This window comes from Bufo gargarizans, chromosome 4, assembly GCF_014858855.1.
Source record: "Bufo gargarizans isolate SCDJY-AF-19 chromosome 4, ASM1485885v1, whole genome shotgun sequence".
NCBI lineage: Eukaryota > Metazoa > Chordata > Amphibia > Anura > Bufonidae > Bufo > Bufo gargarizans.
The window spans coordinates 299,754,397-299,773,705 of NC_058083.1; the positions used below are offsets into that span (position 1 = coordinate 299,754,397).

At 40.7% G+C, this 19,309-nt stretch overlaps 1 protein-coding gene across 1 annotated transcript in view; it reads left to right on the forward strand.

Moving 5' to 3' along the window:
• LOC122935390 overlaps positions 1–18,428 on the forward strand; it is a 41,571-nt gene extending 23,143 nt beyond the window's left edge. Inside the window, exons 5-9 of the mRNA XM_044291161.1 lie at positions 8,237–8,485; positions 9,055–9,146; positions 11,189–11,370; positions 14,378–14,547; positions 18,241–18,428. Coding sequence (XP_044147096.1) covers positions 8,237–8,485; positions 9,055–9,146; positions 11,189–11,370; positions 14,378–14,547; positions 18,241–18,428 — 881 coding nt within the window. The remainder of the gene's footprint in view (positions 1–8,236; positions 8,486–9,054; positions 9,147–11,188; positions 11,371–14,377; positions 14,548–18,240) is intronic.
• The last annotated feature ends 881 nt before the right edge of the window (positions 18,429–19,309 follow it).

Here is a 19,309-nt window from a genome sequence, read left to right on the forward strand (position 1 = left end):
AAATCTGTACAAATGGGGGTTGCAGTCTTCAGGTAAGCAAATATTGAACTTCTAACATCCAAAGTATGAAACTTCCTTACTCATTATTTTTCTCTTTGGTTCTGCACAAAAGCATGGTAATATTTCCTGGATCTGATGAAAAGGCATGACAGCTTTGGGAAGAAACGCTGGATCCATTTTAAAGATCATCTTGTCAAACACTCTTAAAATAACCATATCTCATAGAAATGACTTTCTCCTAGTCTATGGGCTGATGTAATTGCCACCAGAAATGCTACTTTGAATGACACGTTTTTATAGATACTTCTACCATTTGCCTTCATAAATCTAACCCATCTATGCTCTGCAAGGTTTAAGAAACAACTCAACATTGTTTTTTGTTTTTTTTGTTTTTTTTAAGATATTGGTTCTGAGACCTTTTTTCAAATCCCTCCTGGAGAAAATCTAAGTTTTCTGCTAACTTTGGAGATGAATGATTGGAAAACTATAATTAATGGTAAACATTATAAATGCATGTCTATAGCTCAATATACTGATAAGTCATTACCAGCATTTTACTATGAGCTATGAAATGACCAAAATCTGGTCAACTACCACCATCCTCCCAAAAATGTTTTTTTTTTTTGAGACAGGAAAAAGTAGGCTTTTACGGACTGGCAACCCTGGAGTGGAGGTTTTAATCTCCCTTTCAGGATCCATGCTGTCCACTTTAACTTCTTGACTGATGGAATCCAGGCCTAGTTCACACAAACGTATGACTTAAATAAAAATGTTATATAAAATATTTATTTTTTTAGCAGTCCTTTTTTCACGGATCCGTTCCTTTTTTTTCCTTTCCGTTTTTCCGTATGCAACATACAGTATACAGTAACTACATGGCAAAAAATTGGGCTGGCCATAACCTTTTCAATAGATGGTTCAGCAAAAACGGAACAGATAAGACATACAGATGTATTTCTGTATTTTTTATTTTTTTTGGCGGACCCAGTGACTTGAATGGAGCCATGGAACATGATTTGCGGGCAATAGGACATGTTCTAGCTTTCAACGGAAAAACTGAATGCTTGCGGAACACATTCCGTTTAATGCGGAACCATTGAATGGTTCCGTATACGGAACACAAAACAGCCCGTACACGCACAAAAAAATTGTGTGAACTAGGCCTTAGATGTTGATCTGTACTGGCTGTTCTAGAGACATGGATGTTAGGATTGGAAAGCAAGCTGGTTTTGGCTAGAAGGGGGTTATCAAAATGACTTTGCCTGATCTCAACCAAATCTTAAGCGCTGCTGGTATTAAAATCGTGGAAAGGCATATGCTAGTTCCTTATTCCAATCCTGACACAGCATCCACTGCTACTAGATGGTCTCTGGGATTTAGAGAAAATGCTGTTATTGGAGTATTCATTGTGGCAAAAAATATCTGTGGCTGACCCAATCTGTCAATTAGGTCCTAGAATTCCATTCAACCTGAATCTACTAGATGTGTGCTCAAGAAGTCTGTTTTGATTGTCTGATCCTTTCAAATGAATTGCTGATATAGAAAACTTTCCTTTCCACCCAGGAGAATATTTGATGGTATTCTGGTTGAATTGAAAAATTAAGGATTATCTTACACCTCAAAGATATATTATCACTCCCTGAGAAATCAGAGGTATTGTAGACTTGATGGCTCCCCTCTTGAAACAACAATACTTTTATTCATCTGTTCAGCTGTTTGGTTTATTATTGTCCTGTAATGTGTTTTTTTTTTTGTTTTTTGCTTATTTTGTTAGGAATAGTCTAGAAAAATCTCTGAATTCTTGATCCTAGGGTACCAGTTTCACTGCTCCCAGTAAATTTTTTTTTTTTTTTTTTTCTACATCATGTAGGAGATTCTCTTGAATTTGCACTACATTGTAACTGGTTAAGATGTAATCTCGAGGGATGGACTGAAGCTATATTTTGTAGCTGTCTTGTTTTTGAACAACCCACAGATCTTATCTGATTCCAAGCGGAAATAATGTCTTCCCCCTGACTGGCCTTGTCATTGTTTGTTTAATTTGGGTGTTAGGATTTAAGTAACACCCCCCCCCCCCCCCTTTCCTTCCCTTCCATTAGGGTATAACAATCTTTCAGTTTTTTTCCTTTGCAGATTCTTGCTTTTTTTTCAATTGATCTGGGTGTACTAAAAAGCTGCATTTTTATGGAGCTTTTCTAGAACCCCCTTTATTTTTCTTGTCAGATGCGTTCTCAAATATTTTTGCATTTGATTTTGAAATGGAGATTACACTTCTATTTTGTTTTGTCACTGGCATATCTATTTTTGGACTCTTCCACAATTTTGTCTTCACTGTGAAAGGTGAGGCAGCTTTTAAATTCTTAGAATAAATGTCCTTTCCATTTCCCATTCTTCCCAAATCTCACTTAAATTAGAATTAACTGGAAAACGTTCACCCTCAATCCTGCAAATATTTAATCTTTAACTGATATTTCCTTCATCAAGGTAGTGGATAGTGGCCAATTCATTATCTGTCTGTATAATGGTATTGGATGTCTTCTCAATCAGATTCCAGTTCCTCTAGGTCAGGGGTGCACAACCTGCGGCCCGGGGGCCACATGCAGCCCTTGATACCATTCTGTGCGGCCCCCAACCATCTGGTAACAGACATGTATGCCTATGTCTTGTGGCTGCTCACATGTATTTTTCATGTATTTCTCCCATTAGATGGGAATCCTGAAAGTGTAACTAGACACAAATGGTATATAATGTGTGTTCAATATGCCATAAGTACAATCTTTCAGTTGTTAATACACCTTTAAATTTTAATTGCGGCCCTCGTCATTGGTTCAGTCTGGCAATGTGGCCCCCAACCAGGAAACGTTGTGCACCCCTGCTCTAGGTCTTTGTCCTAGGGATGGCTGTGGTGGGGATTGAAGCATGAGGACAGACTCCTCCTTGCCTTCCTGACATAGAATTGTTCGAAGATCAGTAAGCAGTGGGTTCTTTCATGACTTTACCGATGGCATCCATACAGTTTTGTGTATGTATCTTGCAGTCTTTTACTACAAGTAATGCATATTCGGTTTCTTGAGGTCCACCTTTTTATAGGTGCTATCTTTCTCCCCTTGAAAATGTGGCTTATGCTAAATTATTAACCCACAGAAAATATGGGTCAGGGACAGGTACCAACAAGTGTCCCTCCCTGCACAGGAGGTTTTGGTGACTGCTCTTTGCAGCCATAGTTGGGTGTATCTGATAGAGGAACACCTTCCTGTTCTATCTCTAAGCCAGCTTCAAACTAGAGCTAGAGATCTGGCTGTGTGCAGTGGAGATCTAGGAAGTTAAAGCCTCCAAATCAATGATTACCTTTTAAAAGTTTGAAAGCAAACGTGTATAAACAAGCAATCTATAATGTGATGGAAAAATTAATCCAGACAGCAAAAGAAGAAATGTGGATAATACACTAAGTGGCTAGTATTAACTTCCTCTACATAATAAATGCTATTTGCTGAAGTGAGGCAAGCCTTTTAAGGCCTGGGAAGTTACAGCATGGGAGTATTGCTGGCAATCCATGGTACCATAGACTCTAACTTCTCTTGTCCATCTCTGAATATGTTTAGGCTGGATAGTTTTAGATCAGACCTCTCATTGGGCAAGATTCCTTTCTTCTAAGGATAATCCTCGGTTATTTAGTTTGAGACTCTGCCTACAGGCAGATCCCTCCTGGTGCTGTCATGGGTTCTGGAAAATCAAATTATTGGTAAGTGTAATTATCATCCTTCCTGATGGGGTCAAGTTTTATCCTTTTAACACTCTTGTGGTATATTGGCCTGAAAAGGTAAGGCAGCTAATCAAAGGATCTCCCTGGGTGTTTTGAGAGGTCTGTTGCTCTAGTTGACAAGTCAGCAGGTCAGATTCTTCTGACTGGGTCTAAAGAGCCGGTCACCGTGAAATGCAGTGCAGTATGCTATAGAGCAGGAGTTGGTCAGATTGGTATAGAATTTTCTGGGAAAATCAATACTTAAAACTTGTACATTTAAATCCCTGTTTTTGTTTTTTTGTGACTTCAGTTGTGCATGGAGGGCATATCAGTAACAGGTATCTACATGCACTTATACAAGAGTCCATAAATCACTGGTATGAAGGTCTACTTGGACAACTGATCTTAGACAGAGCAGAGATTTGAACATGTAAACTGTTTTGCTGAATCTTTTATCATAACTATCTATCTGTTCAGCTCCTGCTGATCTAAAACATGCTACCTATAGATTCTCTTCAAAGGGGCTACATGGGAATTAATATTGATAACTTATCGTATCAGCAGAGGTCTGACACTTGGGACTCGCACGATCAGCTGTAAAAGGCAGAGGTGCTCCATGAGCACTGCTGCATTTTCCTAGGCCAGTGATGTCACCTTGCATCAGTTACATTGCCTAGTTTCAGCTCTGCCCCAGTCAAGTGATGGAGGCTGAGCTGCAATACCAAATACAGCTTATATGATGTGCTGTGCTTGGTAAGCACCCAGTAGGCTGCTGTGCTCATCAGAGCTCAGATGAGCTCCGCAGCTTCCCAAAACTGCTCATTGGTGGTGCTGTCGATGGGTCATCAATATTTCCATTTCATCCATGACTGCTACGGATGAGATTGACCCCTTGACCTCTGTAGGGGCAGGAAATAGAGTTTAGGAAACCCCCACCCACTCTCACCCGCAGTGTTTTCCTGTACCTATGGGGCACTACACAGAGGACTCCTTAGGGAATTGCAGAGTTGTTGGTTTGTTTTTTCACCCACCGCTGTATGGTCTTCCTTCCTGGCAGTTGTGGCAGCAGACCAGCCGGAGCAGGACTCTGCATGGGGGTGTTGCACAGAATTCTGCTGTCACGGCTAGATCCAGAAGGGGGCGGAGCTAGGCAAGGGGAGCGCGTCATCACGCTGGGAAAGCGGAGATAATGTCAGACGCTGCACTTCAATCTTAACATCACGGCAGCTCCCAGACAGTGTCTCACCTGTCTTTAGCAATGATGTCGGCCCCTGGGACCCGTATGGACTGTGTAGACCCACCTTCGGCAACTCCATCCGTGAGTATCCCTGTGGGAAACCGGCATTATTCCTGTTTTTATTAACTTGAGTTAGTACATGGCTGATTCTGGATTGCTCTGTTACCAGGATCTAGGTCATATAGGGGTAAAGGAAAGACTGGTCACTGGAGTTACCAGAAGGGGGCAAAGGTAGAGGGTTCCTCCTTGACCCCAAAACAAATGGTGAAAAGCAATGATGCCAGGGTAGGGGGTAGGTTAAAATTTCTTAACCCAGTGGGAAGCCATAACATCAAACCCTTGTTCTAGAAATTCAAAAAATTGGATACAAGATGGTTTACCTCTACCCCACCCAAAAAGTTCCAGATAACGTCACACGATCCCAATACCCTTTCAAAAATCTGGCAGGGTATACTAGAAATATAAACATGAGTAATAAAGCGGGTCCCTATGTCAGAGGAAAAACTGTTTCTACTCAAGACTTTTCTTAGTACTAAAACCGGATGGCTCCTCCAGGACCATCATAAACCCAAAAGACCTAAACAAATCTATAGTGTACAAAAAATTTAAAATGGAATCCATCTCCTCCATTGTTCCTATAATGAAAAAAGGTGGCTTGCATGACGTCCATGGATCTCAAGGATGCATACTATCACGTTCCTATTCATCAAAAATATCTTTGGTTTGCATTAAAAAGCCCAGATCACAGAATACATTTTTTATTCTGCACCCTCCCCTTTAGCATTTAATCTGCACCAAGGGTCTTCACAAAACTGGTAGTGGAGATGTTGCCCTCCCTCAGGAAAGGACTAGTAATTTTTCCATACCTAGACTATTTCCTTCTACTGGTAAATTCGGAAGCAGAAACGGACACACAACTGCAAACCTTCCTACAGAAAATTTCAAACTTGGGTTGGCTGAAAAGAACCAGGAATACAAATTGTAACACATGCAAGTGCAACAGGATGGGGACCGACAGCGGCCTCCTCAAGCTGGCAAAGGAAGTGGCAGAAGAAATAGTCATTAAATTGCAAAGAATTAAGGGCGGTCTGGGAAACTCTAAAATTAGTTTATTAAACAAAAAAAGCCTAAATATATTCTGACAATACAACAGCAGTTGCTTACCTGAAGCATCAAGGAGGCACAAGGTCCCAAAAATTTAAGATCCCCCAACGGAAAAAATATTCTCTTGGGCAGAAAGATACAAAGGTCAACTGGCTTTGCTCCCTGAACCCAGGGAAAATCCATGGGTGGTAGACTCCTCAGTAAAATGGAACTGGAATATTGCATATGTGTTCCCTCCATGGGCATTAATTCCCAGGGTTCTACAGAAAATCCTCAGACCCAGTGACAGTAATACTAATTTCCCCCTATTGGCCCAAGAGAACTTTGGTTCTCCATCCTGAAAAACTTCTCTGGAAGATCCACGGCAGATACCTTTTTTCAGAAGGATATTCTCTCAAGGGGGCCAATCCTACATCAGAACCCTTTTTTTTTTTTTTTTTTTTTTTTCAAACTATCTGCCTGGATCCTGAAATAAAAATCCTAAGGAGTAAGGGTCTTTCAGATAGTCATCAATACCTTTTTTAAAAGCTAGTGGGAAAAGTTATGGCCGCCATTGCCATTTATCTAAAAATCTGGAAAAAGTACTGTTCATGGCTGGGAAGTCTCTCCCAAAATATTTATTAGATATCATCATCTCCTTCCACACAAGATCTTGGAATTTACAAAGAAACCTAGTACTTTGAAGCTGCAAATATAGCCCTGGGGGCTTTCTATGATACTAACCCAGTGAGCCATAGATGGATTAGAAGATTTATTAAAGCTGCTTTTAGACTTAGACCTTCCCTAAAACATAACATTCCACTATGGGACTTGAATCTAGTGTCTAGTAACTCTAGCGTTTCTGAGACGAGTAGTAAATCTGGCCCGGAAAAAACCTTTTAGGCATAATGTCAGAGGGGGAAGAAGGAAGAAAATCCCAAAACAGGAAGTTTGGTCGGAAGAGGAAACCAGTCTCTTGGAGGCGCTAGAGGCAAAGATTGACCCAGCTGTGCTACATTCGAGTGTGGTAAACCTGACTAATCTTGAATTGACACTGGACTGCATCTCTGTCCTGGACAGGACTGGTGGAACAATTTGATCCAGTCATGTTTGAGATCGATATGTTTAGATCTGTTCGCAAATTTGAATTTGCATAGGTTATTCTGTGCCAACCCTAAAGGGGTAGAGCATACTAGAAAGGAGGGAGAAATCCCCACCACGAATGGGTCCTTTGGGGTTCAGCCTCTTGGCTAATTTTAGTGAGGATGAGGTGTCTTGCATTTAGTTGGCACATGGTGTGAAATCTATGTCTATGAGAAACATAATAAGGATCCTACTCGTAAGATATGTGAATTGTTACAGGGTATGTTGCACAGATATGTGGAATTGAATGTCCTCTCTAGGAGGAGAGGTGAGGGGCTGCTCCTGGTGTCCCCCCCCCCCATCCTGGCTCCTCTGCCCACTTCTCAAGGATATCCCCTCGTATCTCAAGGACACAAATGACTTCCTCCTGTCTCTGAAATCTCCATTGGCAGGAGGGACACACAAACATAGTGGGACGCTGCACATGGGGACCAGGAAATCATTTTACCTTCCTTCTGCAGTGAACCAAAGGATCCTGTGGAAGAAAAATGTAATCTTCTGGATGTAAAGGAGACAATTATTCAGTACCTTAAAGCTGCAGAACCTTTTAGGAAGAATAATCTGTTAATTCAATTTGTGGGGGGAAAAAAGCTTTCCAAGGCATCCATAGGGCATTGGATAAAAACATCTATTGCTTACTGTTATTCCCTATTGGGTCAGACATATCCTACAGGAATTAAGGCCCATTCTACTAGGGCTATGGCCTCTTGGGCAGAAAAAGCTAAGGGAATCTCTCAGATATGCAGGGCTGCAACTTGGTCTAGCATTAATACTTTAATTAGACACTTGCCTGAACTTTTCTGCATTAGTGAATTTGGCCTTTGGCCAAATAGTGTTGCAAGACGTTACTCTTTTTTTTTTTTTTTTTTGGATCCTTTCAGAGGAAGTGGGTGCCCCATTTAATTGCTTTAGGTCATCTTGTCCAGCTGAAAGGGGCGCATTTCTCTGGTCATGGAATCTGAAAAATGAAATTACTGTGAACTTAAAAAAAAAATATTTTTTTTAATATATTTTCTAATTAGGTCATGAAGATTTGGAGCGGCATTATTGCGAATACAGCACAAACCGTTTCCAGTGGCTATTTTCCTATTGGCTCTTTGGCCTTTCCAAGTCATGTGGCAAACAGCTGCAGAGAATTTACCTGTGGTGGCAAAGGTTTGATAAGAGGATAGTATCTCGTTGGGGTTCTACTGACTCTGATGTCAAGTATCTTGCATCTCTTCATTACATAACAGATGACTTCTGGAATGGAAAGCTGGCCAATGGAGATGAACATTTAGGTGAAGACACAATATCCATTGTATACAGCTTTATACTGAAATGTTGATTTATATTGTAGTTTCTGTAATGACTACAATATAAGCAGCGGTTGTCTGCTTTTTATAGCCGTCCCATAGAAGTGAATGGGGACGCCATACACCTGCTTACCATTGCAATTGATACAGCAAGCAGGTAAACAGAGCAACCATCTGGTTTCCGTTATGCAGGAGAGGACTCCAGCATAATGAAAACCAGATGGATCCGATCTATTACGGAATGCCTCTAAAGGCATTCTGTTATGCATTCCGTCATGATCTGTGGTAATGGAATCCATAACACAATTCAGCATAAACCCCAACCTGAACTTCTGTGAACCTGATGCTGTGAACTGTTGGAGGAGCAGTGTCCAGCCTGGGAAGTACAGCTGTTACAGAGCATGTTTCCTGGACTTGTGTGAAATTTGGCCTTGAAGATGAATTCTTGCTTAGGTTTGAATACTATGAAAGGCCTTTGCGGGTAGTATGCATCCTTCAAGGACTTGGCTGGACTTTTTGTGTATAAGATGGCAATTACCTGTAATTTTGTTTAGGTATTCAATCGGTGGAGAACTACTTTTCGATGTGCAGGTCTCTCTTGTCTTGGATTCTTGGCCGGAAATGGGGAAGATTTAAACAAAAAAAGGTATAGCTGTATTAGTGTGTGTGTGTGTGTGTGTCTTTGTGTTTTATTTTATTCCCACTAGAAGATTAATCAATTGCAAGCAGTCTGCAATAAGGTTCATCTGACACAATCAATGCTGTCAGTGGTAGACTGTGCAGGGACACGCCCCCAGCTTTTAACACCCAGATCATTATTCCAGACTAAAAATGGGCCCAGTCCCTAAAGGGGTTCTCCAGGTTCAGAGTGGAACCCAGACATATCCCTGTTTTTACCCAGGCAGCAACCCATGCTCCGATGCTCTCCATTGCCCATGAAATGCGCTGAATCTCACAGGGCAAAGGCATTTTCAGAACTTCAGTGAAGTAGCAGGCTCTCCATAAGGACTGCTAGATGGAGGCTTCCGCCCAACAGTAAGCCCTTTACCGGCACTAATGGGCAGGCTTAAGCTCTGGCCTAGCCTGTAAAAAGCCAGTGACTTCACCGGAAGCCTCTGCCTTGCAGTGAAAGAATGTGTAAACAAAAAAGCCCTATAAAACACTGGGAAAGGGAAAGCATTGGAGCATAAAATTGTTCTCATGCTCATGTCAGGGGGTCTGCCTGGGTGAAAATGAGGATATGTCCGGGTTTAACTCTGAACCCAGATAACCCTCTCAATGGGTTCTTCGGGAATTGGGGCTCATGCACACGACAGTATTTTGCGTTCAGTATACTGGACGTTTTTGTAGTTCAGTATGCGGAACATATACTGAACCATTCATTTCAATGGTTCAGCAAAAAATACTGAAGTGTCTCAGTGTGCATTCCGTTTCAGTATTTCCGTGCCGTGAAAAGATAGAACATGTCCTATTCTTGTCCGCAAATCACGGTGCTTGGCTCCATTCAAGTCAATGGGTCCGCAAAAAAAGGAACACATACGGAAATGCATCCGTATGTCTTCCGTATCCGTTCCATTTTTGCTGAACCATCTATTGAAAATGTTATGCCCAGCCCAATTTTTACTATGTAATTACTGTATACTGTATATGGCATACGGAAAAACGGAAGGGAAACGGAAACACAACGGAAACAAAAAACGGAACGGATCCGTAAAAAACGGACCGCAAAACACTGAAAAAGCCATACGGTCGTGTGCATGAGCCCTTAAGAAAATGTAATGGCTTATTCACAAATATCTTATAATGGCTTTTGTCTAGGGAGCAATCATTAGGAGAAATAAAATTACCGCCGTCTTTTAGTGCACACAAAACCTGTCCTAATCGAAGAGCCGGGCAACTTACTTCACAACACTGAGCTAAAGGGTTGCCTCTGCTCTGCTTGTCAGGGATTATGATCCTGAATATAGCTGGCCTAGATCTTCAGCTGAATCTCTCCAGTTCATGAGGAGACTACAGAGAGGCTGGACAGGCTATGGTAATGGAGACTGCATATAAGTGCTGCCACTCATTGGCCTCATCCCCACCCTCATCTCTGTACTTCACGTCTCCTCCATTCCTACAGAGATTCAGCTGTATTCTGGATCATAATCCCTGACAAGTAGAGCAGAGAGGACGATGAAGCAGCTCTTTAACGCAGTGTTGTGAAGTAACTTGTCCTGCTGTGTAATTGGGACATGTTTTGTGTGTACAAATGGGACAGAAGCCATTTTATTTCTCATAATGATTGCTACCTAGACAAAACAAACCATTATACCTAATGAGTTTGTGAATATACTTTTCTTGTCTTAATTCAGAGACCCCACTTTAAGGGGTTTGTCTTAATCTGGTACCCTCATAATGTACTTGCCCCCATGGGCAGCCCAGTGGTTAGCTCTGTTGCCTTGCAGTGCTGAGGTCCTGGTTTTGAATCTGACCAAGGACATTTGCATTTGGTTTGTATGTTCTCCCTATGTTTGCATGGGTTTCCTCTGGGTTCTCTGGTTTTCTCCCACACTCCAAAGATATGCTGATGGGGAACTTTGATTGTGAGCCCTATTGGGGACAGCTTGATGTCTGTAAAGAGCTACAGAATCTGTCAGCCCTATAAGAGTAAAATAAATGGAAATATCTGCTAAACTTATGTTCAAGGTCTACAAAGATGCAATAGATGGAGTGTACCGTATGCTGAAACATGAGCTACAAGCTTCCATGGTTAATCATGATCAGTTTTGGATAGCTGCTAAAGTCCAGATGTCCAGAATCTGCAGCCTAGAGAAAATTGCTGGCAACTATGTGAACTGGAAGATAATTGATGTACTGCCATGTTACAGGTACAACAAGGGTCCAGCTGATCTTATAACCTCTACACTCGACTTGCTGATCTTTAGGGGAATGGCAGCCAGGGGTGGACTGGGAAATTTAAAGTGGCCTTAGAAAATATTAAAGAAGGCAGGGACAACAGTAGTAGGTGGGGCCAGCAATAACATGGTGCAGAATAAAATACCACTACACTACACTACATAATGCTGCTTGTGCCACATTAACATTAATGCTGAGAGCATAAGATCTTGATATACCTGGCTGGCCATGAGGTCTTGGCAACCCCCTGGGCATCTGCCCATTGGGAAATTTCCCTATAGTGTACATGGCATTTCTACCCCTGCTTGCAGCCATAGGTGTTATGGCATTGGTTCTATGATGGAACGTGTAACTATGGATTTGCATTGATGGATATGGAGATGGTCTTCCAACATATAGTGGCTTTTTTGCTCAAACTAATATTGCTGTCTACATATAATCACTATGGGATGATTACTCTTATCATGCTTTAGACAGATGCATCATTTGGCTGAGATGACTTCAAGGCACAGAGGCAGGTCAGCCAGTATCCTCCTTGCCCACAGACCCACCTTCTGGATGTCTCTGTAGAAGCTCCGATTAGTTATTTCTGAGTGACTGGCTTCCTACAGCTGTGTCATAGCTCAAAAAGCCCTCATCTGAGCAAGAGCCAGTCAGCTGGATACTGACAGATTCCAGGGCAGGTCACTGAGGCACAGGCTAGGCAGCGACTAGTGGTAGTAGGCAACTACTGGAAGTTTAGGCAGGTTTTCTAGATTTGTGGATAGGAGTTGGGTAATAATTAAATGGAGCTGTATAGTGGCCTCTAGAATGAATTTTACTGGTTGGCTTTAGGTGCCTTGGTTGTAAGGCTTTGGGTTGAATGCTCATTTGTTAGAGGACCTTTCATGGGTCCAAAGAATATGAACTTAGTAGCAGGCTACATAGAGTGGTGCCTGGGGATCTAAGCGCACTTGCTATTCCTGGCCGCCGCTCCATTCGCCCTCTGTGGCCCCTGGTAATTTCTCAGCATTCGGTCCAAGTAGGAGGAGACGCCAGTGTCTCTCCTTCTCCCTGACAGCAGCGCTGTCCAATCTCAGAGTTCTGCGCTGTGATTGGACAGCGCTGCTGTCAGCGAGGAGGAGGGACACTGGCGTCTCCTCCTCCTTGGACCAAATGCTGAGAAATTACCGGGGGCCATAGCGGGTGAACAGAGCGGCGCTCAGGAATACGTGCACTTAGATCCCTGCGCGCCGCTCTATATAGTCTGCTACTAAGTTCAGATTCTTTGGACCCATGAAAGGTCCTCTTTAAAAAAACAATCTCTCCCAACCCCTCCATACATGTGCAAGCTGGGCTGTGTCCTGAATGGGTAGCATGGTCAGCATCTTATCTCCCCAAGAAGAAAAGGCTTCCCTTTTCCTTGACATCTTGTGTCGGGATGTCTCCATACACTTTAGATGGCTGATATTTATCAAATGTGTATGATCAGATTTTAGAATTTTCAGTAAATGCCAAGGGTTTGACTTCAAATGCAGTATGTACAAGTGAAACTCTAAAAATTTAGAATATTGTGCAAAAGTTCATTTATTTCAGTAATGTAACTTAAAAGGTGAAACTAATGAGACTAATTACATGCAAAGCGAGATATTTCAAGCCTTTATTTTTTGTAATTTGGATGATTATGGCTTACAGCTTATGAAATCTCCAAATTCACAATCTCAAAATTAGAATATTACATGAAATAAATAAAAAAAGTTAAATGGAAAAGTATAATCATGCATATGTAATTGGTTTAGACCCCTTTTGCATCAATTACTGCCTCAATGTGGCATGGATGCGATTGGCCTACGGCACTGCTGAGGTGTTATGGAAGACCAGGATGCTTCAATAGCAGCCTTTTATCTCTTCTGCATTCAGTCTCATCTTTCTCTTGGCAATGCCCCATAGATTCTCTATGGGGTTCAGGTCAGGTGGGTTTTCTGGCAAATCAAGCACAGTATTCCTATGGTCATTGAACCAGATTTTGGCAGTGTGGGCAGGTGCCAAGTCCTGCTGGAAAAATGAAGTTGCCATCTTCATAAAGCTTGTCTGCAGAAGTAAGCATGAAGGGCTACAAAATCTCCTGGTAGACAGCTGCTTTGACTCTGGACTTAATGAAGCACAAGTGGACCAACACCAGCAGATGACATGACTCCCCAAATCAACAGACTGTGGAAACTTCACACTGGACTTCAAGCATCTTGCAGCGTGCGCATCTCCATTCTTCCTCCAGACTCGGTCCTTGGTTTCCAAATGAGATGCAAAAGTTGCTCTTTAGAAAAGAGGACTTTGGACCACTGAGCAACAGACAAGTTCTCTTCTTTCTTTAGCCCAGGTAAGATGCTTCTGATGTTTGTTCAGGAGAGGGTTGACAAGAGGAATACAACATTTGAAGCCCATGTCCAGGATCCGTCGGTGTGTGCGGTGGCTCTTGATGCACTAACTCAAGCCTCAGTCCACAATACTTTTGAATGGCCTTTTCCGGACAATCCTCTCCAGGCTGTGGTCATCGCTGCTGCTTGTGCACCTTTTTCTTCCACACAACTTTCTATTAATACGCTTTGATACAGCACTTTGGGAACATCCAACTGTTTTTGCAATTGCCTTTTGAGGCTTTCCTGAGGCTATCTCACTTGCATGTAATGAGTCTCATTAGTCTCACCTTTTAGGTTACATTACTGAAATAAATGAACTTTTGCACAATATTCTAATTTTCGAGTTTCACCTGTAGAAATGCTGTTCTGACCTGACCATTTGACTCTCCCTTTTCTAAACCTCTTTTACAACATTTACTAACATGATTGTGCCTACAATTTTTCCAAAAGCAAAAAGCAGAATTAGGTTGTACAATGTCTAAAGAACTAATTTATCACACAGCATGTGCCACTGAGATCTTTAGACTGGGACTCTGTTTATGCTGCCTACAGGATAAGTAATTCTGCCCCTCTGGTCCTCTAGGATGTTTATGTCCTCTGGAGATTCCTTCTATCTAGAGCAAATCAAAGGCTTCCTGTTTAGAAAGCAACTAATAAACAACTGGATCCTTCAAGAGGAGAACTTCTGGGTGAGCAGTCTTCTCCCAGAGTGCCTTTTCCAGCTGCTGGAATATGACACCAAAATATATGAAGGTAACTTGGTATAACTATCCTTCTGACCAAGCAGCTTTTTTTATTTATTTTTTTAAGCTAGCTATTCAAATAGTAATATAACACAGTAATACAGCATGAATCACTGAATTGATCAGCCTATTTACATACCTGTATCTTTTAAACCTTCTGGACCCTGCAATTTTCAGTTTTTGAGGTTACTTTTATTCTGTGGGTCAGTGACTATGATGGCAAATTTTTCATTTTTCCCCAAATATTTTTTTTCTAGACTCTGTAGTTTTTAAAGCCATATTGGGATGCGTGATTTAAAAAAAAAAATTGGCACTTATTACACTTTTTGGAAGGTAAAGCAATGCGAAACAGTGAATTGGCTTTTTTTTTTTTACCAAATTCACCATGTGAGATACACTAGCTTTTAATATGGGAGGATATTTGAGATAGACAGACCGACCAGTGTAGACCAGCACCAAGGTCAAATTGAGTAGAAATGAAAGGCCAGCAGCACACCACGGATTTCAAAGGAAAACGTGTAGTTTATTCACCCAGTGTCAGCGGGCAAAGACCTCTGCTGCCATGGTTGCATTTGGGGTTTAGTCTATGATCTGCGATGCGGTGTAAAACAAAAGAAACCCGGGGTCTGTGGCACCTGTTCAGCATATGAGCAGGCACAATTAAAGATTTAACTTCTGCTGCACACACTGCAGTTGTGATGCATTTAAAACAAAAATTGTGCTGTTAGACTTCTACTCCCACTATTCATGCTAGATTTGAGGTCAGTGACACCCCATAAACCCCATCTCAATATATTAAAGTGTCATTGAAAGTTCATTTATTGCAGTAATAAATTCAAAGTTACTCATGCACTATAGAATTTCATTACACACACTGACCTATTCCAAGAGTTTGTGGATTATCATTTTCAGCTAATGAGAACCCAAAAGTTAGAATGTTAGAAAAGTTTATTATATAAGACAAATTTAAAATGTTTAATTCAGAAATATTTGCCTACTGAAACATATGTACAGTATATGTACTCAGTACTTGGTAGCTGCTCCTTTTGCATGAATTACTGAATCAATGTGCCATGGCATCATGGCGATCAGCCGGTGGCACTGCCGATGTTATGGAATCCCTGTCTGTTTTCATAGCAGACTTCAGCTCGTTTGTGTTCGGTCTGGTGTCTCCTTGACAATACCCCATAGCAAATGGCACATGCGGTTTGCTAAATTTGGCACACTTTTGAACTTAACATTTGTGTAGAAATGCTACGGTAAGTTTGCAACTCTTTAAAGTCAGTGATAATCTGGAGTGGAACTAACATATTTAACACCTTAAGGCCCCTTGCAGACGGATTAGGTCTGGATGTGTTGCAAATGCGTCAAGTGAAAAATGCACGATTTTGCAGGCAGTCATTCAGTTTTGCCTGTAATCGCATTTTTATCACGTGGGTGCAATGCAATTTAATGCATTTTGCATGCACATGATAAACGGAATGTATACAATTTAATGCATTTTGCATGCACATGATAAACGGAATGTATACAAACATCTCTTAGCAACAGTCCGTGAAACACACATCGTATCCACACATCGATTTTTCATGCAGCTCCATTCACTTCTATGGGGCCAGCGCTGCGTGAAAATCACAGAATATAGAACATACTTCGATTTTCACGAACGCACAAGTAATGCGTGAAAGCCAACAGCCCCATTGAAATAAATGGGTGCGGGCGCAATGTGTTCACATCACGCATCGCGTCCGTGCGGAATATTTGCTCGTGTGAAAGAGGCCTAAGGACTTTGCTATTTTTCACCTTAAGGACCAGGTTGTCTTCTGGCATTTGACAGATGTGGTAACTTCTAAATGCTTTTACTTATCCAAACCATGGTGCAAAATTTTTGTTGATTTTATAATTCACCTTCATTAAAAATCCAAAATTTACTGAATATTTGGAAAAATTCGCAATTTTCAATTTTTTTTTAATTTCTCTGCTTTTTAAGGCAGATGGTGATCCATCTTAAGAGTTATTACTTTTACATTTCCCATATGTCAACTTTCATGGTTGCATCATTTTTTTTAAATGTAATTTTCTTTTTTAGGATCTTAGAAGGCTTGGAATTTTAGAAGTGCATCTTTAAATTTTATGAATTTCCAAAACCCACATTTTTAAGGACCACTTCAGTTATGAAGTCACATTGTGGGGGTTACATACTGGAAACCACCCATAAATTACCTCTTTATAGAAACTAAACCCTTAAAGTTATTCAAAACGGATTTTACAAACTGTTAACCCTTAAAGGAAAAATTATGAAATGTTTAAATTTCACCTTTTTTGGCAGATTTTCCACTTTAATTTATTCCTGTAACACATCAAGGGTTAACTGCCAAAGAAAACAATATTTATTACCATTATTGTGCAGTTTACAGAAACCCCACGTGAGATCGTAAACTGCTGTATGGGTACATGGCAGGGCGCAGAAGGAAAGGTGCGCCATATGGATTTTGGAGGGAAGATTTGTCACGGCCTTTGGTGTGTGCCGTGACACGGTTGTCGTGCATGCTGTTGCCAGCGGCAACGTGTTGTGGTTGCAGCATGTAGGTGCCTTTCCTATCTGGTGCTGGAGGGGTTAATTGCCTCCAGGAGGGGGTGTCAGGGTTCCCTGGAGGGGGAGCTAAGTCTGTGTGCTGCTCTGCCTGGGGCCGCGATGCATCTGTTTTGCATGGGTTTCCAGGCAGTAACTGGTGTGGTTGCTTTTTGTACCTGTATGGTGTGTGGGAGGTCAGTACTTATGCTCGGGTTCCAGTCAGTGTTGCTGCAGCAAGGAAGTGTGTTGTATGGTGTGCTTACCTGCCGATCCAGTTACTCTATACAGTAACTATCAAAAAAGGCGTATGTACGCCATCCCGCAAAAAATGAGACCCTACCCAGGATAATCATTTAAACTGAAAACTATGGCTCTCAGAATATGGAGACACTAAAACTTGATAGAGAGAGATAGAGATATCTATCTATCTATCTAGCTTAATATCTATCTCTATCTAAATTTATTTTTATTTTTTTGGTTTCAAAAATGAAATTGTGTAAAACTTACATAAATTAAAAAAGTATACATATTTGGTATTGCTGCGTCCGTAATAACCTGCTCTATAACAATCACATGACCTAACCCCTCAGGTGAATACTGTAAAAAAAATAATAATGTAAAAGCGTTTTGTTTTTGGAAGGCAGATATTGCTGGAATTTTTTATTTTTTTGGACACCATGTCCCGTTTGAAGCCCCCCTGATGCACCCCTAGAGTAAAAACTCAAAAAAGTGACCCCATTTTAGAAAGTAAGGGATAGGGTGGCAGTATTGTTGGTACTAGTTTAGGGTACATATGATTTTTGGTTGCTCTATATTACACTTTGTGAGGCAAGGTAACAAGAAATGGCTGTTTTGGCACATTTTTATCTTGTCATTTTCAACATTTATCTGACAGGTTAGATCATGTAATATTTTTATAGACCAGGTGACAGTCTCTCCAGAATGAATAAACATATCAAAGTGGAAGGTATTGTTGCATTCAGCTGAACTAGCTCTACAAGGAATTGTTTAACAGTGAATTTTAAAGGAGTCTAGAACTACAGTACAGTCATGGGTTGTGACTTGTAAAGAACCTTTCTATGTCAATGTTTACATGTGGCCCTCATTAACAAAGTGCTTTCTTTTCAGAGAACCTACATGGAGATACAGTGGGATCCCACTTAAGCAGATTAATCTGGCTCTATCTACATTCTGGTCAGCAGCTCTACATGGATGCCATAAAGGGTTTTGTTTATGAATGTGCTTATGCAAGCTATGCATCTCAGATCTATGAAAGTGTGAGCTTAGCAGCCTATGTGGGCATTTTAAGATTTTAGCTTTTTATAATTTTTATGCATTGCACTTTCAGGATTTTTTTATCCCACTCTTGGTTATTTTAAAGTGAATATGTAAATACTGTACACTTTTCATACTAATGATTTAACCATTTTAGCTAATCAAGTTTTTAGATCAAAACTTGATATTTTAGGTAAGGTTAAGCTTTTAAAATGTGGAAGTTTTGGGATTCTGTAGTACTTACTATCATTCTGCAACGTGGTGATAACTGTTTTAAAACTTTTAACTCGGTTATACATGGCTTTCCTTAAACCTTAATGTGGCATTGCCATTCTACCTTTTGGATTTACCACTTGCTGAAGATGGCCTAAACCTTCATTATAGTTTACCATAAAATTGATGTAACCATGTCACAAATGTTTTGGCACAATTTTTGAGATTTTTCTTTATTTGCAAGATACCAAATGTTATAAGCCTAAAATATCATGGCAATAAATGCCTAGTTAAACCTCATTGTTTGTGGTGTTTATAAATGATTAACAAACTAGACTTCAGAAATTGCTTTTCTCCTGCATTGTTTGAACATTTGCTATGTACAGTAACTAGGTCTCCACTTCTTGTTGACTTACCGTAATACTATATATTTACTTTTGAATGTACATATTGTGTATAATGTGTACATACAACACGCAATGGTATAACTACAACCTACATCTACAAGATATTTTGTCCCATTCTAAATCCCCTGGCATTCATAAGGAGATAATCCACTCTTAAGGAAGGCTTTCCACAAGGTTTGAGTCAGAATTTTTGACCATTTGTCCAGAAAGGCATTTGACATTACCTTTTTTTTTTTTTTTTTATGTTTGAGAAGACCTGGCTCACAATCTGTTCTAATTCATCCCAAATGTGTTCAATGGAG